Source organism: Cavia porcellus, unplaced genomic scaffold (assembly GCF_034190915.1).
Source record: "Cavia porcellus strain 051 isolate PalLab524CR breed Dunkin Hartley unplaced genomic scaffold, mCavPor4.1 scaffold_31, whole genome shotgun sequence".
NCBI lineage: Eukaryota > Metazoa > Chordata > Mammalia > Rodentia > Caviidae > Cavia > Cavia porcellus.
Genome location: NW_026947514.1, coordinates 1,301,598 through 1,329,034, shown reverse-complemented (window position 1 = coordinate 1,329,034; position 27,437 = coordinate 1,301,598). Strand labels below are relative to the sequence as shown.

At 48.9% G+C, this 27,437-nt stretch overlaps 2 protein-coding genes across 4 annotated transcripts in view; one reads left to right on the top strand and one right to left on the bottom strand.

Moving 5' to 3' along the window:
* Positions 1 to 8,214: 8,214 nt before the first annotated feature.
* Atp5mj (ATP synthase membrane subunit j) lies at positions 8,215 to 12,316 on the bottom strand. 2 transcript variants are annotated; one of them, XM_003463107.4, is made up of 4 exons: positions 12,149 to 12,316; positions 10,229 to 10,352; positions 9,587 to 9,610; positions 8,215 to 8,528 (listed from the first exon to the last, which is right to left on the bottom strand). In XM_003463107.4, exons 2-4 carry the CDS (start codon positions 10,350 to 10,352, stop codon positions 8,494 to 8,496), a joined length of 183 nt encoding a protein of 60 aa, XP_003463155.1. In that variant the 5' UTR covers positions 12,149 to 12,316; the 3' UTR covers positions 8,215 to 8,493. The 2 variants fall into 2 exon arrangements, with proteins under 2 accessions (XP_003463155.1, XP_063097595.1); XM_063241525.1 differs by lacking the exon at positions 12,149 to 12,316 and adding an exon at positions 11,991 to 12,113.
* A 6,743-nt stretch (positions 12,317 to 19,059) lies between these two features.
* The window catches only part of Tdrd9 (tudor domain containing 9), an 85,463-nt gene continuing 77,085 nt past the window's right edge, over positions 19,060 to 27,437 (top strand). The window contains exon 1 of one of the 2 annotated variants that reach the window (XR_010044985.1): positions 19,060 to 19,304. Coding sequence is in view for 1 of the 2 variants with exons in the window: in XM_023562078.2 (XP_023417846.2) it covers positions 19,123 to 19,304 (182 nt within the window). In the remaining variant the exon portion in view is untranslated. The remainder of the gene's footprint in view (positions 19,305 to 27,437) is intronic. The other variant, XM_023562078.2, reaches the window with a different exon arrangement.

Genomic DNA, 27,437 nt, shown 5'->3' with positions numbered 1-27,437 from the left:
GGACACAGCCCCACAGAGGTGACAACTGGGCCAGGATTAGGCCCTGCTCTGGCTCCCCCAGGGCAGCTCCTCCACCTAGAGCTCTGAGCAATGCTCCTGGCCTGCAGGCCAGGCAGAGGGGACTGGACTGGCAGACACTGCACCTTCCCAAGAGGACACACTCCCTCCTGCCCGTGGACAGGTGGGCAGGGCCAGACTGCTTAACAGGTGATTTTGAGGTGGACCTTGGAAACACTCCACTCCCTGGGAGGGGTGCTCAGAAGGCCAAGGATGCTAGTTTCACTGGAAAAGTCACTTGGTCTCAAGGCCAGAGTGCAGATGAAAACACAGGCTCCTTCTCTGTCCCTTTCTGACAGAGAGGAAGGCCACCTTTCTAGAGCAGAGTGTCCCCACTGGGCCAGGGAGAACCTGAGCTCTCAGGGACAGCTCTCCATGTGTGGCTCCTCCCCATCCTCACAGAGGTCCCTTTGTGGGGTGAGGTGGTGGGCCGGCGCCAGGCTCCTGGACACTTGAGGACACTGACAGGTCCCAAGTGACGTCCCCAAGCCTCAGCAGCAGGGATCTCGCAGATCACAGGCAGGGGATAGGAAGGGCGAGGCCAGGCTGTGTCCTCACATCCCCTGCTGGGCATGGTGGCTCATGCCTGTAGTCCTAGCATCCAGGAGGCTGAGGCTGGATCCCTGTGAGTTCAAGGCTCGCCTGAGTTACACAGGAAGACCCTGTCTGGAAAGAAAGAGAAGGAGGAGGAAGAGGAGGAGGAGGAGGCGGAGGAGGAGGCGGTAGTGTCAGAGAGAAACAGTGGAGGACCATAGTCCCCAAGACCCACCCAGACACACTAGGGTATTCTACTAATCTGCTAGGTGCAATTCTCCTTCTCTACCCCGGCCCTCCCACACTTACCCCTCCTCTCCTCCTTCTTCTTCCCGGTCTTGGTCTCATTATGTACCCCAGACTGGCCTCAAACTCCTGGCAATGCTCCTGCCTCGGCCTCCTGAATGCTGGATTACAGGTGTGTGCCGCCACGCCCTGCATTCTGCTAGGCGCTTCTTAAGCCAATGAAGTTAATGTACAGATTAAGAATCACAAGAAGTCAGCGAGGCCTGTAAGGTGCTCAGGAGCCACAAGTGACCACAGGGGTCAGGATCACTCTGTCTGGGTCCTCCCAAAGTCCTGCATGCTGGGTGGGAAGCTGACAAAGGAGAGACGTGATGAGAGCGTAGCTGTGGCTCTGCCCCCAGCCAGCCTCCAGGTGAATCCTGTGCTCCGAATGAGGGCGTCTGCCGAAGAGGACTCAGCCAGGAGGAGAGCGTTTCTGGGCGTTCTGTGATCTGTGTCATCACACATGACATGCCCATGTCTAGAATTTCACATAAATGGGTGCAAGAGAGCACCTGGCCACTTCAGGCCAGCTTCTTCCAATGAGCACATGAGATTCACTCATGTTGGGCCAGACTTTTTTTTTTTTTGTCTTTTTCGTTTTTATCGGTACCAGGGATCGAACTCATGACCGCCTGCTTGCAAGGCAGGTGCTTATGCCGCTGAGCTAAATCCCCAGCCCCCTGGACCAAACTTTTTAAAAAATTTTTTTTGAGACACAGTCTCACACTGTACTCCAGCCTGGCCTCCAAAGCACAGCAATTCTCCTGCCTCAGCTTCTTGAGTGCTGGAATTTCAGGCCTGTACCACCATGCCTGGTCCTGGAAGGTTCATGTTTCAGCTCTTACATTTATGCCCATGATGTGTTTCAAGCTATGGTTCTTTATTTTGTTTTATTTGTGGTTCTGGGGATTGAACCCAGGGCTGAAAAACAGTTTGTTACTGAGCTACATCTTTAGCCCAGTTTGTGGGGGTGTGTGCGCACGAGTGTTTTGAGACAGGGTCTCACTATTGTAGTTTATGCTGACCTTGAACTCACAGTGACCCTCCTGCCTCAGCCTCCTGAGTGCTGGGATTACAGGTGTGCACCACACTCATCTGCCATCTTCAGCCCTTTTTAAAATTTCGAAACTTAGGTCTTGCTAAGTTGCCCAGGCTGCCTTGAATTGTGATCTCCTCCCTTGGCCTCCCAAGTGGCTGGGATTATAGATGTGTGGCCAGGCCAGACTATACGTCTTGTTTCGTTTCAGTAACCAGCCATCATGGTGCTGTGTGTTGGGATTCATAAAGACGAGCCTGCCGCTCAGGGGCTCACTGAAAATCAGTCAGCACCTGGGTGTGGGCCTCTTCTGACTCTGGCCCTTGGCTCTGTAGTGACCTTTTCACCACTTGCGTGTTGTTTTGGTTACTGTAGCTTCATGAAGTCTTGAGGTCAGGTAGTCTAACTCTTCCAAATACTTTTTTTTTAAGAAAATATTTTGGTTATCTGGATCCTTTGCACGTATAGATTAAGAATCACTGTGGCCATTTTTATAAGAACTTCAGGAGTCTTACTGGGCTGGTCTTAATTTATCAATGAATTTGAATAAGGCCAACAACCTATGCCTAACCTATGAACACCGCTTATTTCTCTCTGTTTATGTGGTCTTTAAGTTCTTTAGAAATGTTTTAAGGTTTTCAGTAGCCATGCTTTGCACAGTGTTTTTAACCAAGCATGTGTTCTATATAGTAGTAATGCTGTGAATGGAATTTTTGAAAGTTTCCCTTTTCTTTCTTGTTGGGGCCATTGAAGTTGAATACAGGTGCAGGGCTGTGGCGAGGTCCTGGCACGACTGAACTGAGAACGAGGAGACCCTCAGGGGGCAAGAGAGGCCACAGCTGAGGCCACCTGGAGGCTTCCCGGATAGTTTTCCTTAATTACCATTGCCTGTTGCGCTGAGGGGGCCTTGAACCCCTCCTGAGATCCTGCTCAGGTTTCTTCCATTGTCCACTCAGCTCCTTGCTTGTTCTGATTACATACGGGCTGCCCAGGGTCAGCCGGCCGGCTGGCTAGCAGTTACGAGCTCTGCTGAGGATTTCATTTGTCCTGCAGCCCCAAAGACCATGCTGTGTGTCTCACTCCTTTGAACCTGCGCCATGCACCTGTTTGGGCGATTGTGGTCTACACACAGACCCCAACTCTTTTTATTTTCTTTTTTTTTAAGACAGGGTCTCACTATGTAGTTCAGGCTATCCTCGAACTTGAAGTGATCCTCCTGCCTCAGCCTCCTGAGTACTGGGATTACAGGTGTGCGCCAACAAGCCTGGCAAGTTTCTGCTTTCAGAGTTGCTTATTTCAAAACACAACTGATAATTATATATAGCTACAGGGTTTCCCAGACTATTTTGAGTGAGCTTTAATATTTTGTGTCTTACAAGGAATGTGTCTATTTCTTGTGCCCTTTACAATTTCTTGGCATAAAGTGGCTCATATTGCAAATACTTTATATTTTGATGTGTTTATTTTTGGCAGTGTCGGGGGCTGAACTGAGGTCTGAGCTGTGCCCCCGCACTGGTTCTGTTTTTGAGGCAGTGTCCGTAGCAATGTGATGCTGTTTCTCTCACTTTGCCACTGAGTCTTCTGCCTTCGTTTTTTTCTTGATTTGTCTGGCTAAAGGTTTAGTCTTTTTACTGATCTCAAAAAACCAGTTTTGGGGTTCACTGATCTCCTTTTCGTTGTTTTTGATTTCATTGAAATATTTCATTGGTTTTTTTATTTCCTGTCTTTTGCTCTTTTCTTTTAGCTGTATAGCTGGGTGTCGTTTGATTGCTCTCGGCTGACCCGGAGCCTGGCTCAGCCAGCAGAAGTTGGGAGCCAGCTGTGTGAGACTCGGCCCCCAGGCTGCCGAGCTTGGGAGGACCGAGCAACAGAAGGCCCGGTCCTCTGGGCACAGTCCGTGCTCTGAGCCCGGTCCCCCAGCTGGCCTGGAAAGTGAAGTCAGAGCTCACCTCTCATTGCCTTCTCACCAGTATTAATAGCATAACTGTTTAACATAGTCACTACAGATAGCCCTTGTTTTGTCTTGCCAAGCGGTGGGAAACTTAGTTAAAAGAATTTTTTATGAGACAGAATCTGCTGTGTTGTCCAGGCTGGCCTTGCACTTGTGACCTCTTGGCTGGGCTTCTGATTAGCTGGGTTTACAGGTGCATACCACTGCAGCGGGCCAGGAAACCACTTTTTAACTGGCATCTCTATTCAATTAAACTCATTAAAAAAGCAGGGTACCACAACTGAATGCAGATGTCTTGTGCTCTGGGTGAATGATGTGGGGATGACAGTGCACAATGTATGCACCATTGTTGTCTGATTGACGTGTTTTGAAATTTTGAAAAAAAAAAACAAACAAACCAAAAAGCAAACCCAGGGTGGCTACTCTCAGTGCCTGGCCTGATGTCAGGTGTTAGGTGTAAGGAGATGATGTCATGGCCTTTACGTAAATCTGCAATTTGTGACCTCTCACCCTATGGCAGCCTGCAGGTCCAGTCAGTTTTGGATGGAATTTAGGTTCAACATAAATCTGTAAGTCACAGAATTACAGAGCTGGTGAACTCTGGGAGCTCACATTGGAGACAGGGAGGCAGAGGCCAGAGAGGCCGCAGCAGGGTGGCTGCCCTGGGAGCTCAGTGGCCCCAGCAGGCAGAGACAGCCACCTGCAGACCGATCTATTTACTTACTTGGCACTGGAGATTGAACCCAGGGAGCCCTGAGCTACCGGTACATCCCAGCCCTTAAAAAATTTCTTGCAGTGCTATGTGCCATGTCTGATGCTATTATAATGTTAAGTGACACCACTGCTCTTCTTCCACTGTCACTGTTCCTAGTCTCCGACAGTTCTCCAGTTGCTTGTAACACGCCAGCCCCCGCCTGGGACTGACGTCGTGCTTTTGCTGAGGTAGAAATGGCAAGTTGGGCTTCCTGTCAGGCGCTGTCCCTGGCTGACGACCTCGAGTCTTTACGAGAGGCCAGCAGCTACCTCACACCTCACGGGGCCTCCGGGCCTCAGCGAGGCTGTCAGTGGGGTCTGGCGAAGGACTCAGATGCCTGAGCTGCTGGGGGTCACGGAGGTGTCTGGCAGTGAATGAGCCTCTTTCCCTGATGTCCTTCCCTCAGGAGAGCCCACTTCTGCATGCCCCGGTGCCCCCTGCCTGCTGTCCGCCTCCCCAACTTGTCCTGGACCCCCATGCACTGCCAGGGCAGCAAGCACTTGGGGTGGGTGAGGCTCGCTTCCAGCAGCCGGTAGCTGTTGAGCTCTGCCTAAGACAGCCACTGACCAAACACTCACATTTTAAAGAAATTATTTGAATTTATTGTTTGCTTTAATAGGAAACATACATTCAAGTTTTTTTCTCAGCCAAAGGTTAAAAATGTTACTCACCTGATGAAAGCATATGGGAAACATCTCAAACTGCAATGCTTGACCTTTTTATTGCGGAGTAGAATTCATTTTGCAAACACAAAGATGGCAAGAAAAGATTAATGTGTTATTGCTACTGAAGGGAAGAAAACAGACCCAGATGACAGCATAGAAACATCACAAACGTCCCCTTAGAGCTGTGAGTCTAATTCAGCACGTACCTTTTGGTCCCTAAGTAAATGAGTGTTCTGCCTTTCTGGCCCCTCTAGGCTTGTTTGTTAGCCCAGGCCTGTTTCTACACTGCTATCCGAGAGGGCACCAGACATGAGGCTGGCTCTCCTGTGGCTGCATGAACAGGCTCTGCACTGCTGTGTGGCCGTGCCCAGTAGCCTACTCCAGGGCACAGAAGCACTGCTGAGGCTGGGCCGCACAGCGGTGCTTTGCAAACCTGCGTCACGGCACTGACAAAGGCTCTGCTTGCGTGGCTGGTTATTGTTTTTCATTTTTCACTGCAGGAAGCTGAGACGTGTATCAAGGTGGAGGCTCACGTAGCTTGCTCTCATGCATCTGCTCCCAGATTCCACATGTGAGTGAGTCGAATTTTTCTGTCATTTGATCCCACCAGTGGCTGTCTCTCGGCAGTGTTGGGGTCGGGCAGCTGGCACATCCTAGGCAAGTGCTGCACCACCGAGCTCCTTCCCCTGCCCCATCTGTGATTCGCTAGTATTTGCTGATGTATTTTACTTATTAGTGGTTTTTTCTTGACATGACACTTTTGGAAAGTGTCACTATGCAATTCAGGCTGGCCTTGAACTCAGTGATCCTCCTGCCTCAGCCTCCTGAGCCTTGGTGATGTATTTTATTATTTTTATTAGTGATGTATTTTTTAAAGTACTTACTAAATATCATTTAATACCCACATAATGGCATCCACATAACTGAAACTAGGCATCTTCCTCAGTGACAACACCGGTATTGTGGGAATTACTGACCTAATAAAATCAGTTCTGTGGTATCACTTAACTCCATCTATGTACAGTGCCCCTGTATGTACCACAGTGCCTTGAGTAAGGGGCTAAGCCAAACCCAGGGGTCTGAGTTGGCTGCTGGACATGGGCTGGGCCTCTGGTGTCCAAACCTGATGTGTGCCCAGGCTGGACCAGCCCTGAGATCTGCTGTGAGTGGACCGCCAAAGCATTGTCACTACATGTTGATGGCTCTCTCTGGACTCCAAACCTTGGTTGTGAGGGGGCAGTGTGCTCCCTGGCCTCCTGTCCCCAGGAGGGATACAGCCGGGGCCAGACTGTGGCCTGACATCAGGGTTTGGGTCCGGCTCTGCTGTTAACTGGCTGTTCCTTAGCCAGCAGTTATACCCTCCGTGCGAGCGCATTACCCCGTCTTGTCCTCCGTGTTGTCACCGATGCGCTGGTAGCCGTGTGAGCTCACAGTGCTCTGTGAGCTTCCGTGAGTCACTGTTAGGACCTGTTGGCTCAAGGTGCAGCCCACAGAAGGTGGCAGGAACCACACCCGCCACAGCCTCTGGCCGGAGGGCGCATCTCTGCACAGCATGACATCCAGGGATAAGCAGGAACAGGTGCCTCGCCTCCCCCACAGCTCAGCTGAGGAAAGCACACCAGGCGGGATGCTGTCACATGCACGTGTAAGCCCTGCTCCTCCAGGGGCTGAGGCAGGAGGACCTCAAGTTCAAAGCCAGCCTCAGCAACTTACCATGCTGCTGTCTCAAAATTCAAAACAGAAAAGGGCCTGGGACATAGCTCAGGGGTGGTGTTTGTCTAACAAGCAAGAGATTCTGTGTCCCATCCTCACTGCCACATAAAAGGTAAATGAATAAAATGAAATGAAAATAAACTCCATCTGCAGATGCCTGGGCTCTTCATCCCCGTCTGCCTGCCCCTCTTGCTCTCCTGGGACACCGCAGGAGCAAAGGGTGGACAAATGCATTTCTCCCCGAAGTTGGCTGTCTCCCCACCCTTCACCAGGGGCCCCATCGACGCTGCCCCCCCCATCCCCCCCCTCCGCGGCTTCACCAGCCACATCGAACTCCGGCTCCACCTACAGGCCACCTGCGGTACAAGACCTGTCCCAATGCCGCGCGGGACCTTGGCGGTGCTCCTCTGGCTCACGGCGGGCTAGCAGAGCCACCCTGATGCGCTGTCATCCACTACGCACAGGGGATGGATGCTTGCATGTGGTGATCAGTCCCAGGCTGTTCAGCTGCACCCACCGCACCCAGCAACCCCACAGCAGACGATGGGCACAGGGGGAGGGGGGCTCATCCCCACCTTGTGGAGGCGGCTGGGGCCCAGGCAATCCCTGCATCGTATGACAGCACAGGGACGCTTGCTGAAGTGAGGAAGGCCGCTGCTTCTGCTCGGCAGCTACAGTCCCACCACCCCGCTTTCCAGCTGGACTCCAGTCCAACCCGGCTTTATACTCTGTCTGTGGCTACGGGAGTCTGTGACTCCTTAGGTGGAGCTGGGAATTAGGCACCAGTCATTCCAAGTTGGCCTAACTAGACGTAAACATCAATTGGCTTTTTGTACTGTTTATTCTACTTTGCGATTTCCAGAAAAAATTTCCACCTAGAGCCCCGTGTGATCCAATGCTCTCTTATTTCCAAAGCGTTTCACAGGCTAAATGCTTTCCACCAGGCATGGTGCTGCACACCTGCAATCTCAGCACTCGGAAGGCTGAGGCAGGAGGATCGCCACAAGATCATGGCCAGCCTAGGCTAGTGAGTACATAGCTAGACTGAACTACATAGTGAGACCTTGCCTCAAAAACCCAACCCCACCTAAATGCTTTGTCCTCTCCTCTTATGATCCGGAGAATAATTCCAAGTTGGAACTTTACATAATTAACACCTCCATATCTCAAATGTAAGAGAGAGGCTCTGAGAGGCCAAGAGACCACACCAGAGCCATTCGTTAAAGGGACATTTATTGAACATCGGAACCCGACTGAGCGCCTGGACCGGGCACCTGCCCCGTGGTGAGCAGCTGCGTCTGGCTCCTCATTCCTGAGGCTCCTGCAGGAAGGTGGTGGGCGAGGCCGTGAGGACCGCTGCCCCACACAAAGGGTATGGCAGGGGACACAGGAAACAGTGCCGAGCGGGGGTGCATCGCACTGTGCATTTATTCAAGACAGTACAGCGACATTCTGCTGAAATTTACAGGCAGACCTTGTGCACTGGGGAGCGCTGTTAATGATGACCATGAGCGGGCGCAGGACTCGAACCTTTTGAAAAGATACATAATATGGATACAATTTAGGAAGGAAGCAGCAGACTGCAGCTAAATAAAACTTACCTTTTAAGCATCAACAAGTCAGAAACTGGGAACCACAATTTTAGTGCTATCAGAAATCACAGAGGGCTGCTCTCTCCGGAACACTGGCCACGTGTACAGGTTCCTGCACAAGGCATCCGCGTGTGGCAGCTCACTGGCAGGCCCTTGGTCTCTACCAAGGGGCAGGAAAGGTCTCTCCCCAAGCCCATGGAGCCAGCTCTGCGTGTGTGTGATACTCACACGACTAGTGTCTTTGTCACCGGGGAAATGAGAAAGAAATAGCCAGCACCAGAGCATGAAGCTATAAGGCGCTGTCACAGCTCATGACAAACACATGATAGTGAGCCTCGCAGCCAGCGAGCTCACCCGCCCTCTCCCTCCTTCTCTTTTCTGTTCTTTTGAGACAGGGTATCCCTGTTAGTTCAGGCTGGCCCTGAACTTGCAGCCATCTTCCTGCCTCAGTCTCCTTTGTGCTTCTTTCCTTCCTTCCTTATTCCTAAAAAGTTTTACTGACCGAAGACAGTAAACAGCAGTCTTTCTAAAAACTATTCCTTTCCTCTCCAGCAGGCATAGCAAACTCCCCCTAGAGTACATTCACTGCTTTTTATGTACTGGCGGAACTTGTATCAGTTCAGTTCTGAACAGTGATATAACCCGTCTTGAAAAGGTGAAATGGTATCCATTTCCAATCATTCTTTTTTTTCTTTGGTACCGGTAATCGAACTCATGACTTTGCACTTGGCAGGCAGGCGCCTATGCCGTTGAGCTAAATCCCTGGCCCTTTCAATCTTTTTTTTTTTTTTTTTTTTTTTTTTGGTCTTTTTGAGGCAGGGTCTCGCTGTGCAGTTCAGGCTGGTCTTGGGCTCACTTTGTAGCCCAGGCTGGTCTCGAACTCACAACGATCCTCCTGCCTTAGCCTCCCGAGTGCTGGGATTACAGGCGTGAGCCACCACGCCTGGCTCCTTTCAATCATTTTAAGAAGCAAAAAAAGAACAAAGTAAAACTTACCTTTTAGGGCTTTATTTCTTTTATCTAAAATAAAAAGGGAAAATTTGTCATATGAGTGCTTTACAAAAATGGCTTTAGTTGATTTGATTCAGTTAAGGTCCAGATTTCCCTGAAGGTGACATAGCTCAGGAAAAGTATTACACTTGTGAGAAGCTTCCAGAAGGTAACAGTTACTGTAGGTCCAACAGCCAAGAGGTGGTAAAGTGTCTACCATGTAAAACACAGTAATCTTACCTCTTTTCTCTCCTAATCAACGGCTCTGTGATACATGATTAGACCTTATTTCTGCTCCACTGAGAACCCAATGGCTATTCCTTATCTCCAAATCTTGTTATGAGGAAATTTCAAATGTTCAGAAGAGTTGAAAAGCACTATGCCTCAGGACAGTACACGCCTACACAGTTCAGCCTATACCTTTTGAGATGAAGGACACCACCCGTGTATGCAAAATATCACTGTCGCATGCAGGACCACTTAATTCCTGGATGTCAGTCTTGCTCTGCAGCCCCCTGCAGAGCCATGCACAGCTGGCCCACACTGGACCCACTCTACAAACGACCACAGTGCCTTGGTAAATGAATTGTGATTCTCTCGGAAAACTTTTCTTCTGGGTGCAAGTATATCAAACCCGCGGGAACTTACCAGCGCTTCTGATTTTATAAACAATGAAGCTCATCAACCCCATTCCTACCCAAATCTCCTGGTAGACTTGGGTATAGTATGGCTTCATAGGGACCCAGACATTTTTAATTAGGCTTTGCAGCATCTGAAAATGAACAGAGTGTTAGACATTAAGATGACTATTGTTCTCAACCTGATTGCTAGAGATTTTCATTTGTTAATGTCACTATTTGCCACAACAGGGAGTTGCTCTGGGGCTAGAGCTATTCTGCCCCCAGCTGGAAGGGGGCCTCTACAGCTTTTCTACCACCTGGGACTTAGGAACTTGTCAGTCCTTCTCCCAGTGCCTGCCACTATGATGCCCTCCCCAGCACACCAGCGCACTATGCTCAAAAGCACACCCTGCTGTTCAGTAGAACCAGCAGCAGCACATTAAGAGCAGCTGGCGTTGGAGGCTGAACACCTCGTGGAACCAACACCTGTGCCTGGTGCACTTAGACCAGCTGTAGCTCAGTTCTGGAGCCTATCCTTAAATACAAAACAGACGGCACAGAAGGAAGCCCCTCCCGTGAAAGAGCTTATTTAATAAGTATTTAATTATCGGACTTGATGGAACTCATTAAATGCTGAATTTATGGTTTGCTTTTCTGTGCAGGTCTCAATGCTTCTAATTACTTTTGCAACTTACCACCAACTCTTCAGGTCTTTTTAGACAGAGTCTCATGCCCAGGTTGGGCTTAAAAAGGAGATCCTCCCGCCTCAGCCTCCCAAGTGTTGGGGATACAGATACATATACTCCCGAGCCTGGCCCTCACTTTTATCTTAACAAGGCTTGGCAACATCAGGCGATCAGGTGGTCATTCCACCAGCTGTCAGGAAGCACAAGGTCCAAGCACGTCTCCTTTCACTCAGACCCCCCACTTTGCCTGCAGTGGGTTTCTCGACTCAGCCACCCTCCACTGCTCCACTCACTGCAGGGAACACACATAGGAGTCTACTCTCTTCAGTGTTCTCTGGGTTTCCACACGCCCTAGCACAGCACTAGATCCTTCAAAGGCTCATCTTATTCTAAGGTCATTGCCTGACCTCTCATCCTTGAAACTTGGGTCGCTACATCATTTATTCACTCAGCAAATGTGAACTGTGCACGTGCAAGGCACAGATAAACAGTCAGGACCAGCGTGCCCTGCGGTCACTGACGCGCTAGAACCCCGAGGTAAGAAGAAATTTAGAGCTGAGAGGAACGGGTTGGCCAGGGAGGCTGCCTGCCTAGAGACAAAGCTGGCCTGACATTAGCTAAAAGTTACCATGCCCCTGCTCCTCATCGTACAAAGAGGATAAAAACTGCAACCACCTCGATGGGCTGTTACGGCTCTTAAGTGAAATGCATCACTTCCTGCCGAGTTTTCATAGTATCTTGGATTAGTATCACGTACTCGTCGTTTAAAACGGTGTGGATGGACTGTGGGAGGGAAGATGGCCCGGATCGCAGGGTCGTGGGGGTCAAACCCGAATTTAGGTTTTTCTACTCCAAGACGTTCCTCACACTGAGCTTAGTAAGTGCTTCACACCTTATCCCGTTCTACTCCCTCCGGAATGGGTACGCGGAAAAAGGCGCCCCAGACCCTGCCCCGGGGTAAGCAGGCCTGAACTCGCAGCACAGGCCTCATTCCGAGGCTCCGCCTCCAAAGCCGGCGTCCGCTCCCGCGCTCTCTCGGGCTGAACGATGGCCCCGAAGGCTGGCCCCGGCGCTGGGGGCGAATCCCGGCCACCCCTCCCGCACCTCCCTTGGTTCCGCAGCCCAGGGCAGAAGCGTAGGTGCGCCGCCGACGGGCAGACTCGAGGTCGGCGCAAGCCTCCGGCCGCGCTCCCATTCCCTTTGCTCTGCGGACCTCCTCGCCCCGCGCCCTCTTGCGTCCCGGCCGCAGCACCCGCTCTCACCTCGGCAGGATCAACCGTCTAGGCCGCACTGTACCCAGCGCACTCTAGAAGGTCACTGACTGCGCAGGCGCCTCGAGGGGCCTGCCGGGAAAGCGGAAGGAGCGTGGCGTCGAAGGTCAGCGCGGCTCCCAGGCCGCGCCTGCGCACTACAGCGCCCCCGGCGGCCGCCCTGGGAGGCTGCAGGAATGGACCCGGGACTGTATGGCCCCAGTGGGCTGGGGATGGGAGCTTTGCGCTCAGCGTGGTGACACAGTGAGGCTAACCTCCAGATTCTACCAGGCCTGATGGGCTCTGCGGACTCGGGATTTTTTACTGCAGATACTGGGAAAGTGCTAGGCGAAAATCACGGGTTGTCAGCTTTAAAAAAGGACTCCTTGTTAAGAGTGAAGTCTCCCTCTCAGTGGCCTTACCTACTGTCTTTTGGATTGTTACCTTTTTGCACGCATATTTTCATGCTGCTCTTCTGTGCATATTAATTTTTCCAAACAGACGATGTAAACACTTCTGCAGGAGCTCCAGACAGAAGCTGGGCCTGTCTCAAAAGTAACCATGTTTACTATGGAGAAAGTGGGAGATCCAGCAGGTATCTAGAAAAACAAAATCACTTAGCTAATTGGTAAAAAAGAAAAAAAATAATTGGATGGGTTTAGCAAAAGATCAGACCCTGGAAGAGTTAAGAGTTGGAGTCAGGAGAGACAGAGCACAGCACAGAGAGAAGGCCTGTGGCACATCCAGCTGGGTTTTCTTCCTTTATTTTGTGCTGTGGATTGAACTCAGGGCTTCCACTGTGCAACATCCCCAGCTCCAGGTGTCAGTGGAGCCTTAGAAGGAAAGGGACAAGAGTTTTTTGTGTATTTTACAGACAGGGTCTTACTGTATAGTTCAGTCTGGCCTTGAACTCACTCTGTGGAAATAAAAGAGTTGGGGCAGAAATATTTAAAGAGATAATGACTGCTGAGAATTTCCCAAAACTGATATTTAAAAAATCAATCCAAGAATTCAAAACCCCTTATGAAAACCAACCAGGCAGATAAATAAACAATCAACACCTAAGCCTCAGAATAAAACATAGCAAACTAAGGACCAGGAAGGGGTGTAGTTCAGTAGGGCAGTACCTGCCTAGCACATACAAGGCCTGAGATTCAATTCCCAGAACTGAAAAAAAAAAATTAAATAACTGTTCATTTAGAATTCTACATATTCAATTCTGAATTAGCATTCAGTAAAGAAAGTGGAATATAGTTTTGGAGAAGCTAACAATGAGTGAATAATTACCACCAGATTCACAGTGCTTTCTTTGAGTTCAGATAAGAGAAGGACCTCAGATGGAAGGAGACACAGGAAAAAATGAAACATGGTCACAATGTAAAGAGGGACAATGCTACGAATGGAATGAAAGTGCACACAAAACTTGAAAAGCCTGTTATTTAAGGGTACTGGTTCTCCAAGTGTGGTGTTTGACAGATCGCATCATGTCCAGAGGGGCAAAGAACAAACTTTCTTAGTTTGTCACTTATTAAAAGCTTAATTTATGTTTTCTTCTAAGACAATCATGGAATTAAAAATCTATTTGTTTCCTAAAAACTGTGACTTTGTTTGGGTCTACAAATACCCAAAAGGTCACTAAAAGTAGAACAAAGCTTGACCCTCATTTTGCAAAAACTCTGGGTCACATTCTTCTCAGTTGTATGTATGGCACGTTAAGTCATTTAGGGGGAGTCTGTTTAGAAGTAGGCAACACCAAGTTTTATTAGCCCTAAATTTACCAAGCCTGTCTCATGTCCCTGCAAGACACGAGAGAACTAAAGTGATTTCCAAGATTCACAGGGACATACAATTGCCAGCTCTTACAACTTCCAGACCTGCTCCCCTTAGAGCAATGCCTGAAAGTCTCCAGCCTCTACCCTGAACTGGTCCCAGGAAAAGCAGACACACTTGACTGAAGCTGCCACACACAGAAACAATCATTTCATGGGAACAGAATCAGTTTCTTCTCCAGGAAGACTGCTCTGGAGCTAAAAAAACAGCACTCCCGTAATAATGGACCAGACCTGGCCCACCATGGTAACCTGTAGAACTGTCCTTTCTTTAATGAGTGGGCTGGCCTGGAGCCCTGCACCAAAGTGTGATGTCTCCAGCCACTCGAGTTGGGGCACTTCCTCTATTTTCTTTCATTCCAATTAACGCTTTAGCCTGTAAATTCACACTATCATTTTAGTTTTAATTTCTATTATTACTAAAGCAAGATCTGGGCACAGTGGTGTATACCTGTAATCCCAGTACTCAGGGGGTTGAGGCAGGAGGAGTTCTCTGAGCCTAAACTACTAACCAGTGAGAGCCTGAAGGCTTTAAGACCACTGGGCTCTAATCTCCTAAGGTTTGTTATTCACTAGGGTTCCCTCATGGGCAGAGTGATGTTTTCCAGAGGCCTTGTGACTTCTACTGTGGGGAGCACCAAGAACACTACTGAATCAGGTGGGGCATTCTGGAGTCACTGGGTCTGGGATTACACAGAAAGCGAACTGGTGTTTAGTCAGGAAGGCTAGAACCAGCTTCCAAACTGAAAAACATCAAGGCAGTGTCCCTCAAAAGGTCAAAGGGGCCAGATGTCTCAGAAAATGAGCAAACGTGGAAATGGTGGCAGGAAAAACAAAATACGAGTTCTGGAGTTGCTTCATGTGCTTTTATTATAGATGGCTAAGTTAGGTAGAAATATTATAGTCAGGCAGGGCTGGGCCCTTGGGAGAGTCAATACAGAAGGTGAAAAGACATTACTACTGTGGCCAGAGGCGTATCTGTGGGAGGCCAGGCCTCAAGATAAAGCCAGAAAGACTGGCCACTTGCTTCTCCAAGAGATAAGATAAATCGTAACGCTTGGTCCAATAAAGTCTAGATAGACATCATTCACCTTAGTGACCAAGACACTCGGGCCCATCTCTTCCTGAAAAGTTCTTCATTCTTTCTATGCTCACTTGTGACACGGCTTGTTTCCCATTGGATCAATTTACTTAAGTTACTACACTTGTAATCTTATTGGTCGTAATTTTGCCCCACATTGGACCCACCTTGTGACTTTGCTCTCTATAAAGCCTCTGTACAGTGGGGTCCAAGGCAACTGACTCATGTCCCCACCTGCCTCTCAGGAGCTGTATCTCCCTCCATAAAATTTCCTACTCTTAAGCTCTGTTATTCCTTAGACTCATTCTTTGATTTTGGGGAACACGAACTCAGCGTATCAAACATCTAACAGTTTTGGAGTTATATTTACTGAATATTACTTGGTGGCCCTATATCATTCTTGATGTACTTTATGAAATTTAGGATTATGTCTTAGCCTTCACATGAAGTATGAAGGTAATTTCCAACCCACGCTGAACATGCTAAGAATCTCCATGGCTTTGTGTGAGGAGGCTCTTTTAGAGGCAGCAGTGTCGGAAAGTCAGCATAGAAGACCCAGGAGTAGTAACAGAAGTTAGTGACAGGGCTACGATTTGGGGCCAGGATTCCTTGTTTCGACATGTGCAGCTCTTGAGGTTTTTGGGGTGAAGGACCACAAGAAGATGAGAAAATAAAGAGACAAAGCTGGGATCAGGTAGAGCCCTTACTCTCTGAATGGGGGGAAGGAACTGCCCTGTCCCTGTCAGGGCATTTATTTATACATTTAGCAACACAGCGTCACATGGTACCTCTCTGCCTAGCCACCCACTGCTTGGATTGTCTAGGGGCTTGGGGTTTTTCTGGGCTGTAGCAGCTTCTTTATGTGGCTTGCCTGGCCACTCTTTGTTCTTGGGATGGCCATGCCCCAGCCCTGCATGTGTGATCAATTTCCAACTTGAATAGCTCTCCACAATTTCTGGTTTGGAACATGGTTTGAGGCAACAGCAGCTCCCTACCTAGCCTGGCTTCTTCTCTCTGGGCTATTCTCAAGATGACCCTTCTCGGCCCCTTGGGGGCCACTTACTAGTGTGTAACTGACTGAGCTCCATGCCTGGGACCTGTGTGTGTTCTGGACACCCTGTCTGTCATCCATGTGGCTCTACTAGGCACTGAGAATGTGACAGTGGCTGGCGGTTTGTGTCTGGTGGTTCTGTTGTCTTTTTCCCTTTGTATGTCCTGCTGGTTGTTTCTCCCTGATCCTTCTTTTGGGGTGTTTCCTGGTTCTGCTTTCCACCCTTGCTCTCTTAGCTGGCCTGGACCACTGCAGCCTCTTTTGGAGTTTTACATCTCAGCAGCTTTCAGGCTGAACCTGGCCCAGAGTTACTCCATTGTATAAAGCACTAGGTGATCTGAGTTACTCCATCCTGAGCACAAATGTCAGGGCACTCCTTGTATGAACGGGTAAACCACCATCTCTTGGGGATACCACAAGGCACAAACTGGTAACTTATTCATGTTAATAAAAAGTTAACTTATTGAATTCAATTGGAAGCACATGGACATGGGGATATCAAGTCATAGCAGAAAAACCAGACACATGAACTTATCAGACACACCAAATGCAAATCCCTTATCCAAGAGATTTTTCTTGGTATTGTTTTTTTTTTTTATATACTGGGAATTGAACTCATGACCTCACACTTGCCACAGAGGTGCTTATACCACTGAGCTAAATCCCTGGCCCTGATTTTGGGAGTTTTGCTATACAGTTAAGGCTGGCCTTGAACTCATTACATAGCTCTGGCTGGTCTCAAATTCAACAAACTCCTCCTGCCTCAGTTTCCTGAGTGCTGGAATTAAAAGCATGAGCTACCACATCTGGCTTGGTACTGTGATTAAACCAGGGCCTTCAAATTGAGGTACATCCCCAGGGTCCCTCATCCCTTTTAAACAGGGTCTTGTTAAGTTACCCAGGTGAGACTTGATCATAGGTGTGTGCCACAGTGCATGGCTATCATCTGGGACTTATGAGAAACACCTCACAGCTAGCACAGTGGCACCACTGGCCCATCACTGGGTCATCTGCTTACCACAAGCTTTGCTCAGGAAAAGTGCCAGGCAAGGAACCTCCCATCTGTCCCTGGGGCTTCAGCTTGGGATGGTTTCTTCTGCTTATGATGCCACATAGCTTGCTTCAAATCGATACTTTTTTTTTTTTTTGTCTTTTTGAGACAGGGTGTCTTGGTTACTTTTTTCTTGTTGCTGAGACAAAATACTTCACATCCAAAGTGAGGGAAGAAAAGTTTTATTTAGCACATGGTTTGTGGAGGTTTCAGTCCCTGAGCAGCTAGCTGGGTCCAAGGCAGAGTGGCACATGGTAGGGGGCAACAGTTCAAGGTCACAGAAGACAGCACAAACAAGAGCAAATGGGGAAGAGCACAGAGAGGAAAATTTCTGTCCCTTGTATTCTATGTAGGCCACACCTACCTGGGTGTGGTAATCACACCCATAATCCCAGCATTGGACCATTCACAAACTCTAGAAGTCCATCTCCCTGACTGTATAAGGCTTGGGGGACATCCAGACTCAGAGCAGTCTCACTGGGCAGTTCAGACTGGCCTTGAGCTCACTTCATAGCCCAGGCTGGTCTCAAACTCACAATGATCCTCCTGCCTTGGCCTCCCGAGTGCTGGGATTACAGGAGTGTACTAACACGTGCAACTCAAACTGGCTTTTGAAACTGCCTGCCATCCAGACTGGATTTTGCCTTTGCTTAACAGCTTTGTGCCTTTGCCTCCACGTAATGCTAACGGGTTCCAGCCCATAGACTCCAATCTGTCCTCTCAGAGAAGTCTGCATGCCTTATCAGCAGCTGCTTTTTACTCTCTATAGGCCCCTTTAAACCCTGCACTGCGTTTAGCTCTTTATTAACCTTCTGTAACATATAGTATTGTGTGTAGTGTGTGACTTGAGTGTTACAGATATTAAAAATTAAGCCAGGAGGAAGGGTATGGTGGCACATGCTTAGAATCCCAGCACTCAGGAGGCTGAGGCAGGAGGATCTAGATTTTGAGGCCAGCCAGCGTTTTGTATCGAGTTCTAGGGCAGCCTAGACTAGAGGGAGACCTTGTGCTTTGTTTGCTTGTTTTGTTTTTACACTGGAATAAAACAAACCATGATTGCCTTTCTTACTTCTATCACGTGAGATCTAGAATATTTAACCAGTTAATGCTGGTGAGACAGAAGTAGCTTGTGAATTTACTGTTATTCAATACATTCTGAAGAAGGAAGCCTGGCTGGTCTATGTTAAGGTCACAGAGCACCTGGAACATGCCCCCCGTTCTGGTCCAGCTGTGTCTGCTTCTCACTGGCCACCCTGTGCAAGGCTTGCCAGCACAACCAGAATCGAGAGCAGAAGGTAGTGGAGGCCAAAGGTCCAGAAGTGTAGTTTTGGGTCTTTGGAGATGGAAATTTAGAAAGGAAGAGGATCCATGCATTATTTACATCTGTTTTGGCCCCCAAGACCTTCCAGGCCTCCACCCAGACCCAGGGCTTGCTCCTTTATGTCCCTGTGTGGGCTCCCTCGCCTTTGTTCCTGTCCCCCTGGGCCTCCTTCCTGCTTTTCTCCCATGAGTCCATTCAGGGGTTCCTAAGAAGCCCTCCCAACAGCCTTCCAGCCCATCTCCTCCTGCACGGGAGGGTTGAGGAAAGCCAGTGTCAGCAGCGGGTTGTGCACCTTAACCCCACCTGAACCCTCTCTGCGGGGTTTGGGCCTGCAGGTTGCACTGGACCAGGCCCCAGCAGGCACCTGTTAAACGTCCTGTCCCCAAAGGCCCACAACTACGCATCTAGACCCTTGGCCTCCACCACCTTCCGCTGGCGATTCCGGTTGTCCCAGCAGGCCTCGCGCGAGGCGGCCTTGGGAAGCACCCAAGAGGCTTCGCGCGGGCGAGGCAGGAGCCACGCGCCGGCCCCGCCCCCTCACGCCGCTCTGGCCGAGGGCCGCGTGCGGGGCGGGGCTTCTGGAACGGCTGCCTCCGTCCGTCCCGCGTGGTTTTTCCCGCCAGTCGGACCAGGCGGTTGAGGCGGCCGCTAGCATGCTGCGCCAGCTCACCGTCGACCAGATCAATGACTGGTTCACCATCGGCAAGACCGTGACCAATGTGGAGCTGCTGGGCTCGCCGCCAGCCTTCCCCTCTGAGGTGGCCAGGGAGGAGACGCAGTGCAAGGAGGCGCCCCCGTCCCCCACTTCTGCTTCTACCCCGCGGGGCCTCCGGAGGTGGGCGGAGCACCCTGGGAATGGGGTGCCCTGTGTGGGGTGTCCTGGGGGGCGGAGTGTCCTGGGGGTGGGGTGCCTCGAGGAGTGGGGTGCCCTTGGGGTAGGGGCCCTCTCGAGGTGGGGTGCGGGGGAGGCGGAGAGGGCCGGGCCGCCTCGTGCCTGCTGAGCGCGAGCCCTTTCAGCTGCCCCGGAGGCCACCAGCTGTCGCCCCACAGGTCCCACCCCTGACTCGCGCAGGCTGGCATTTCCCCACAGCAAGCAGTCTCCCCAGTATTCAGTCAAAAAATTCTCAAAAAAATTATGAACAGTGCCCGTAAGTTTGAAGCTGCTTTTAGCTTTCCAGAAGCACGGAGCAGCGTCCCCGTGTGACCCCTTTCCCTCCCACTTCCGGTGTCACTGCTGCCTGCGTCAGTGAGGAGCTAGTGCGGGCGACGGCAGCTTGGCGCTGACCTCGCGGTCGATCTGGGCGTGCGGACTGCGGCTTTGGCGATGGGTGCGGGGCGTCCGTCACCGTCCTGGCCGCCTTCGGGTCGGCCTCCCTGCCGAGGCAGCGCCTGTGCTGCACAGGTTCGCGCCCCGCCCCCCCAGCTGCTGGCGCCTGATTGCAGCCTCCGCCGCAGTAGCGCCTTGGCCAGCGTGCTGCGCAGCTGGAGTCACCGCAGTGTGTGAGCCGTTCGGATCGGCTTCGTGCGCTGCACCTGAGCGTCCTGTCCATCACACAGCTTTCCAGTCCCGCTGGGTGTACCACCCTTCCCTGCGGAAGCAGGTCGGGCAGCTTCCGAGTCTGCTGATTGTGAATAAAGGTGCTGTAGTCTAGGTGTGAGTTTTCGTGCGGACGTCATCTTTAGCTCATTTGGGTGAATGTCAAGGAGCAGGGATGCTAGGTTTTGGTTCCATTTTACTAATGCTCCTCCTCATGATTCCATGGCGTAAGTAGTTGCTCTGTTACTCTGCATGAATTTCGTGCAAATAAAAAAAAGGCAGGAGGACACGCCATCTGTCCTGTCTAGAACAGAGGTTTTAAGGAAACCCAGTATGAGAAGTCCCTCCATCTTGGAGCAGCTCGTCGTGTCCCTCCACTCAGTTTAGCACCCCGGGGGGAATTTGATTTAGTTCGTTAATTAAAAATTTTTTTTGAAGTAGTAGAGGTTGAACTAGGGAATCTCGACCAGCGAGTTCCAGCCCTTTTGTTACTTTTCATTCTGCGTGTTGCACAGGCCAGCCTGAACTTGCTGTCTTCCTGCTGTAGCCTCCCTAGTGGCCAGGATTACAGGTGTGCGGGTTGTGCCCAGCCATTGAAAAATGTTTAGTAGCCCTGGTTTTTTCTTTCTCTTTTTTCCTTTATTTTTTAAAAACATTTTTGGTGTTGAGGACTGAACCCAGTGGTTCACACTTGCCAGACAAGTTCTACCACTGAGCTAACTTCCCAGCCACATTTAAAAGTTTTTTTTTTTTTTTTTTTTAAAATGGGCGATTGAACTCATGACCTTGCCCTTGCTAGGAGGTGCTTAGGCCACTGAGCGAAGTCCCCAGCCCCTTTAAAATTTTTAAAAGTTACTCTTGTTAGGTTACATCTAATTAGGCCCAGACTGTGGATCAAGTTTTTGTGTGTTGCTGCAAGAGTTCTTTCAAGTGGAACCTTGGATCTTTGATAATTTTCTTCCTTAAAGGCATGGAGAGGACAAAGGAATCCCCTTGTGCAGCTCTAGAGTGGGTTTTTACAATACTTTTTTGCATAATTTGTTTCCTTGATTCATTCTGGTAAATGATCTTGTACCACCTCTTCTACTTATGTTCTAGTACGTCTTTATTTTTATTATATATTAGTAACATTTAACACATTATGGAAATTGACCACTTTTGTACATACAATAATGAATATATAATATTCATTTATGTATTAGTATAAATACTTTCTTCTCCTTCTGTTAAAGGATTGGTTTATTGAAGATCTTAGCCTTTCTGAAATAAAAATGAAGTTGTTATTTTCACTTAAAATATCCCAAATGTCAATATTTTTCTTACTTCTTTAAAACAAAACAAAACAATTTGTAAACTTTGGAAATCATTCTCCAGAGAACACTTTGTTAAGCTTAGTGGCCAAAATGTATTTCTTTAAATAATGGACCATGAGATAGGAATGTAATTATTACTGACCTTGTCAGAAACTAAAGTACTAAAGTAGAGATTAAAATGTTAATTTAAGCACTTGGGATTGGTTTTTAAAACTTCTAGTACTTGGGGCTGGGTGGTAGAATACTTACCTGGTATGAGTGGGGACTAGTTCTATCTCCAGCATTGCAAAAAAACAAAAACAACCCCCCCAAGACCCCCCAAAAGATTTCTATTCCTCTATCCCTACCTTTCCCACTCCAGAAACTGAGACTTTTGTAAAAAGTCAATAAAATTAATTTTAAAAAATCAATAAATTTTCAGGTTAATGAAGTGAAGACAAAATAAAAGCCCTATTTTGAGGGGCAGGTGGCACATGCCTATATTCTCAACACTTGTGAGGCTGAGGCAGGAGGATCACCATAAGTTCAAGGCCAGCCTGAACTACAAAGCAAGAACCTGTCTCAAAATTTTTTTTGTGTGTTATAAGATTCAACATGTGTAAAATTTCTTGGTAAAGTTGCCATGAACATTTTAATGAGGTGCTTAGTTACACGCAAACAGGTCCTGTCTGAGTAGTGCTGGCTGAGCACTCCTCAGCGAGTGTCTTTTCTTCCTGAGCTCTAGACAGATGATGCTTGGCATGCAGTTAGTACTCAGCTGTATGGTTTAGCTTTGGGTGAGGAACTGATTGTGGTGGCAGAGTCACCAATTCCCATATATCCCTGCAAAAAGTGTAGTTAACATTCTAAGTTAACCTATGGTGTCTGAGAAACAGATAGAAGCACACAGGCCTTTAAAAGGAGAGAACTTTCTGCCACGGAAGCCCTGAGATTTGCATGAATTGAAACAGTGTTTTTGGAAGGGTCTGAAGGGAAAGCGCAGGAGAACTGAGTCAAGCTGTCACTGAGTCAAGTGACAGCTTGAAGGAGCTGTCCGTCAGAATGCAGCCCTGCTCAGACCTTGGTTTTGGCCTTGTGGGACCCTGAGCAGAGAGCCTAGCTGAGGCCATCTGGACTTGTGAGATAATTTTTGTGGGTGTGTGTGTGTGTGAGTTTTCCAGTTCTGAGGACTGAACCCAAGGCTGTCTCCCCAGTTCTTTTTTAATTTTGAGGCAAGATCTTACTGAGTTGACTTTGAACTTGTGAGCTTCCTGCCTTGGCCTCCTAAGTAGTAGCTGGAGTTCCAGCATGTTCCCTGTACTTGGCAGTTTGTGGTGTTTTAAATTACTAGGTTTGTGGATGTTTGCTGTGGCTATATTGCATTTAGGTCACTAGCATGATGGTAGAGCTGGGGTTCAGACTGAAGGTGGGTAAGCCATGAAGCATGGCACGCACTGGGGGCTCAGATGGGACTTGATGTCTTTCTGGTAAGGGAGAGTGCCCCCTGAGGCTTGGACAGCAGAAGACGTTTGGCATGGGAGAAGGCGAGCTTCCTGGGTCCAGCTATCCTGTTTAACATGTGCGTGAGCCAGTCACCAGCATCATCCACGGAGCCAGTCAGCTTAACCGATAGTGACCACTAGCACTGAAAACAGTGAGCCGAACCAGCATGCATATTGCTCTGCACGTGTATGCTTGTGAGTAGATGGTCACCTTGGTTTGTTTCTTTCTGAAAACAATGTTGCTTAATTCCTGTAGTGGGCTTAGAGAGCTGGGAGTGGCAGGTGTTGGTGGACTGCATGTGAGTCCGGTGGAATGCTTTGCTGATTAATATTCCAGCAGTTGCATGGATTTCCTGGTTTCTCTTTTTCCACATGACACTGTATTGTAGTTTACATTGGACTGGTTGTATGTTACACTCTTTTGTCCTTGCTTTGCTGTTTCATTTTTTGTGATTAACTAGAAAAGTTAATATGTTTGCAATCCATAGCAATTATATGCATAGTGAGGAATTGGTACCACACACAACACGTCTCGGTTCTGACTTCCCCTCACTTTCCTGTCTCTTCACCTTGACTCATGGGGAAGACCTTGGTGCCATGTTGTGTTGCTTCATGTGTTGGCCCAGGGCATCAACTCTGGGTTCAGTGGGTCATGCTCTGTAGCCTCAGCTGTGGCTGGGAGCCACACCTCCTACCATCCTGCTTGTGCTGCTTCATGCCCACACCTTCTGCAGTGGAGCGTGTGGTGTCTTCATGGCTCTCATTAGCTCCTGGCTCATGACAGTCTTGTTTTTTTGTGTCTTTGACTCAACATCTTAGAATGAGGTTTGTTCCAGAGAGAGCTTCCACATGGAGAGCTTTCCCATCCCAGCGTCTGATGGTTTTTCTCCCAGATCCCTTGTTCCTCATCTCAGCTTGCACTTGCCATGTTTTCTGGAAGCAGAAGGCTGGCCTTGCTGGGCATTGTATCTGGTGGCAGGCTCTCAGCAGACTTTGAGGAAGTCAAGGAATAGCGAGGTTAAGAAGCTGACCCTGTGTATTTTAGAGAATGTGGATGTTTGATTCCTTTAAATTTTGTAGTGTTGCCTTTCAGTATTTAGTCTTCACTCAGATGTTAGCATAGCTCTGTTGCCCTCTGAGGATTTCTGTTTTCTTGTCACTGTACTGTAGTATGGATCTTACATGTCCCCAAAGGCCTGTATGTCGAAGGCTTGGTCTCCATAGCAGTGCTGTTGGGAGATGGTGGAACTGCTGAGAGGAGGCCATGGGAGGTGCCGAGATCATCAGGGCTGTGGCCTTGAAAGGGATCACAGGACTCATTTTTCTGGCTGTGAGCCCAGTGGTTCTACTCTCCATGTAGCTGCACTGTAGGGCGCTGCCCTGCTACAGGACTTCAGTATAGGGTCAGATGGTCATGGACTGGAACCTCTGAAACTGAGCTAAAATAAACCTTTTTTAAATTACTTGTTGAAGACTGGGCATGGTAGTGCATCTCTGTAATCCTGGCGCTCAGGTGGCTGAGACAGGAGGATCACTGTGAGTTTGAGGCCAGCTTGGGCTACATAGTGAGTTCAAGGCCAGCCTGAACTGCATAGAGAGATCTTGTCTCAAAAAAAAAATTATTCAAGCATTTCGTTGCAATGGTAGAAAGCTAACACAACCACAAAATCTATGTTTTTTTTTTTTTTTTTTTTTTATCGGTACCAGGGATCAAACTTACAACCACCTGCTTGCAAGGCAGGTGCTTATGCCGCTGAGCTAAATCCCCAGCCCCCAAAATCCATGTTTTTAGAAGACTTTTTTGTCCGTTTAATGGAAGGAATTTCGTGGATAATTTCTCCATTGGTTAAAAGCATTGCTGCGTTTCTCCTGTGTCTTCTGAGTACAGCCAGAGTAGAATGATTTGGAAGATAACTAGATGAGGTTAGAGAGATCATGGGCTTTGAGTTGTATGTGAAGTCATTGTAAAGCTTTGCCTTGCTGCTTTGTCTTTGGCAGTCCAGAGCCCCTGGAGAAGGCTTTGGGTCTGCATGGTGAGCTGTGATGTGGTGTGACATGTGGCTCTCACAGGACTGCTGCTGTGTGATTGAAGGGTGGAAACAGAGAGATCAGGGATGGTGCCACCTGTGCTGGCCAGTTTATGTCACGAAGGCTGCACCATAGTGCTCTGAGGACTCCTGTGGAGGTGTTTCAAATGAGATGGATGCTTGAGGTGATGGACTTTGAGTAGAGCGGGTTACCCTGGAGGATGTGACTGGGCCTTGTCTAACCAATGAAAGACCTGAATATAACAAGACCAGTCTTCCTTGAGCAAGAAGAATTCTGCAGCTCTCTCCTAGGTGTCCAACCTTCCAGCTCAACCCATGGCCTCTGGACTTGCACGTCTATAATCGGATGGGCTGACTCCTTAAAATAAGTGTCTGCCTGTGGGGTGTGGGTTTTGTTTCTCTGGAGAACTTTGACCAGTACATCATTCAGGCAAGAGAGAGGATGGTGGTTAAACTAAGAAGGGAGTAAAGTGGTAAGCAGTGGCTGAGTTTGGGATTTGTGCTTAGGTAGAACAAGGACATTGTTGCTGGACGAGTTACAGGACATGCATGGGGAAGTGTTCACAGGGGACAGGAAGCTTTTCGACTGAGCACCAGCTGCTGGCATCTATGAGGAAGGCAAGGTTTTGGGAGGCTGAGTGTGGTGGTGGGTACTATAGTCCCACGCAGGTGGACAGATCTGTCTGGAGTTGAAGAAAGCAGTCTGTCTACAACTAGATGGGTGGGGATTTCAAGCTTTGAAAGTCTGGAAACCAGTGAGATGAAACTACTCCTACTGTAGGTGCCAGATCTTAGTAGATGGGCATAGAGAGAGCAGAGGTCCAGGCCCAGGCAGGGTACTTGGTGTTTAGAGGTTGGTCAGATGGAATGTGCAGAGGAGCTGGGAAGGGGCAGTTGGAACAGTCAGGCGATCCAGGGAGTGGGCCTTCCTCCACACACAGCTAGCCAAGCATGGTGATAACAATGTACTTGTAATCTTAGCACTCGGGAGGCTAAGGCAGGCGGGTCTTGAGTTCAAGCCCAACTGGGTAGTTTACCAACTTAGCATGTCCCTGTCTCAGTATCAAAAATAAAATGTCTGGGGATGTGGCTTAGTGTAAAAGTCTCAGGATCAATCCTCAGTGGCACAGAAACAAAACAAACAAAGCAAGTAGACAGCAGCTTGCTTAGCACCCTGTGTGCTTTGCATTTTATGGGACTTGTTCGTTGTTGCCTCCAGGAGATCTTCCTGAGGGTACGGATTGTCACTGTATCACCATCACTTAGTGTTGTGCCTGGGGTCAGGGTGCAGATGTTCCAGTGAATGAGTTGCCCGAGTCAGGCCCAGAAGACTAATATGCCAGATCCTTGTTCCAGACACAAGATGGTTCCACTGTCTTGCTCCTCTGGCAGTGGTTGATTTTTCTAAGGGGTGTGTGTGTGCGTGTGCATGTGTGCATGTGTGTGTGTGAAGGGACACAATAAAACAGCATAGTAAAAGCCAGGATGTCCTGGTGAGTGTGCCACGTTTCTGGCATTAGTGTGGCTCTCAGCTTCTTCTTGCCTAGGCTATTACAAGCACTTTCCGTGTTGGCCTGCTGGCTTCCTACCCTTGTCCACTAGTAATCTAGCGCTTAGAAGAATGCCTGGTATAAGGAGACTGCTCAGTTAATTTTATTTATTTATTTTTGGTTTTTTGAAATAGGGTCTTGCTTACATGTGCAGGCTGGCCTTGAATTTGCTTTTGTAGCCCAGGATGGCCTTAAGCTTACGACAGTCTTCCTGCCTCAGCCTCCCAAGTGCTGGGTATACAGGGATGTGCCACCATGCCTGGTGCACTGTTCAGGTAGTATTTATGGAGCGAACAGACTTGAGCAGATGCTCACCCTTGAGGCTATTTGAATCCCCGTGTGCCTTTCTGTGGCCCAGGCTGCTGCTGGTTCAAGTTAGACTCAGAATGATGGCTTGCCATGCGGTGCTCCCTCAGCCGATGGCTTTTTACCGCCTTCTGCATTTTTCTCTGTCTTGAAGTTACTAACTTCATGGCTGCCTTGCAGTTTCTGCTTTTAACCTTTCCTTTCGTGTGGAGCGGTTCCATGAAAGGCTCCTTTCAGTACTGCACCCTGTGCAAATGTCCACATCCTAGAGAAGTTTCCTGCGGTCCTTAAGAGCTGAAGACTCCCTCCCAGCTTCTCTCCTGGTCTCTAGTATTTCGCCTCCTTTCCTCCTCTAAGCCTAAATTCCTGCTCGGAGTAATGGAAACCCAGTTCCCCTCCTCTTGCAAGGCTGTGGTCGCTGTTTCAGCTTTCTTGGTCTGAAGGGCACCAATGTGATGGTGATGTTCTGCTTGTAGACTTGGGTAGGTAGGGAGTGCTGTCATTTACCGAGATGGAAAATGCTAGTTGGTAAAGAATGAGAAGAGTTATGCTTTACGTATGCGGCTGGATTCTTTTGTTCTGTTTTGTTTTTTGAGACAAGGTCCCCATTCAGTTCAGTCTGGCCTTGAACTCACTGTGTAACCCAGGATGGCCTTAAGCTTGTGATGCTTCTGCCCCAGCCTCTCAAATACTGGGATTATTGGCGTGTACCATTATGCACAGCTGGATGTTT

Bases quoted from the DNA above. Each gene is read 5' to 3' on its own strand.
- Atp5mj (XM_003463107.4), bottom strand. From the start codon at position 10,352: ATGCTGCAAAGCCTAATTAAAAATGTCTGGGTCCCTATGAAGCCATAC. The intron at 9,611-10,228 runs GTAAGTTCCCGC...TTTTTATTTTAG, and splicing joins TTATAAAATCAGAAGCGCTG to ATAAAAGAAATAAAGCCCTA. The intron at 8,529-9,586 runs GTAAGTTTTACT...TCTTTTCAAAAG, and splicing joins AAGAAATAAAGCCCTAAAAG to GTTCGAGTCCTGCGCCCGCT.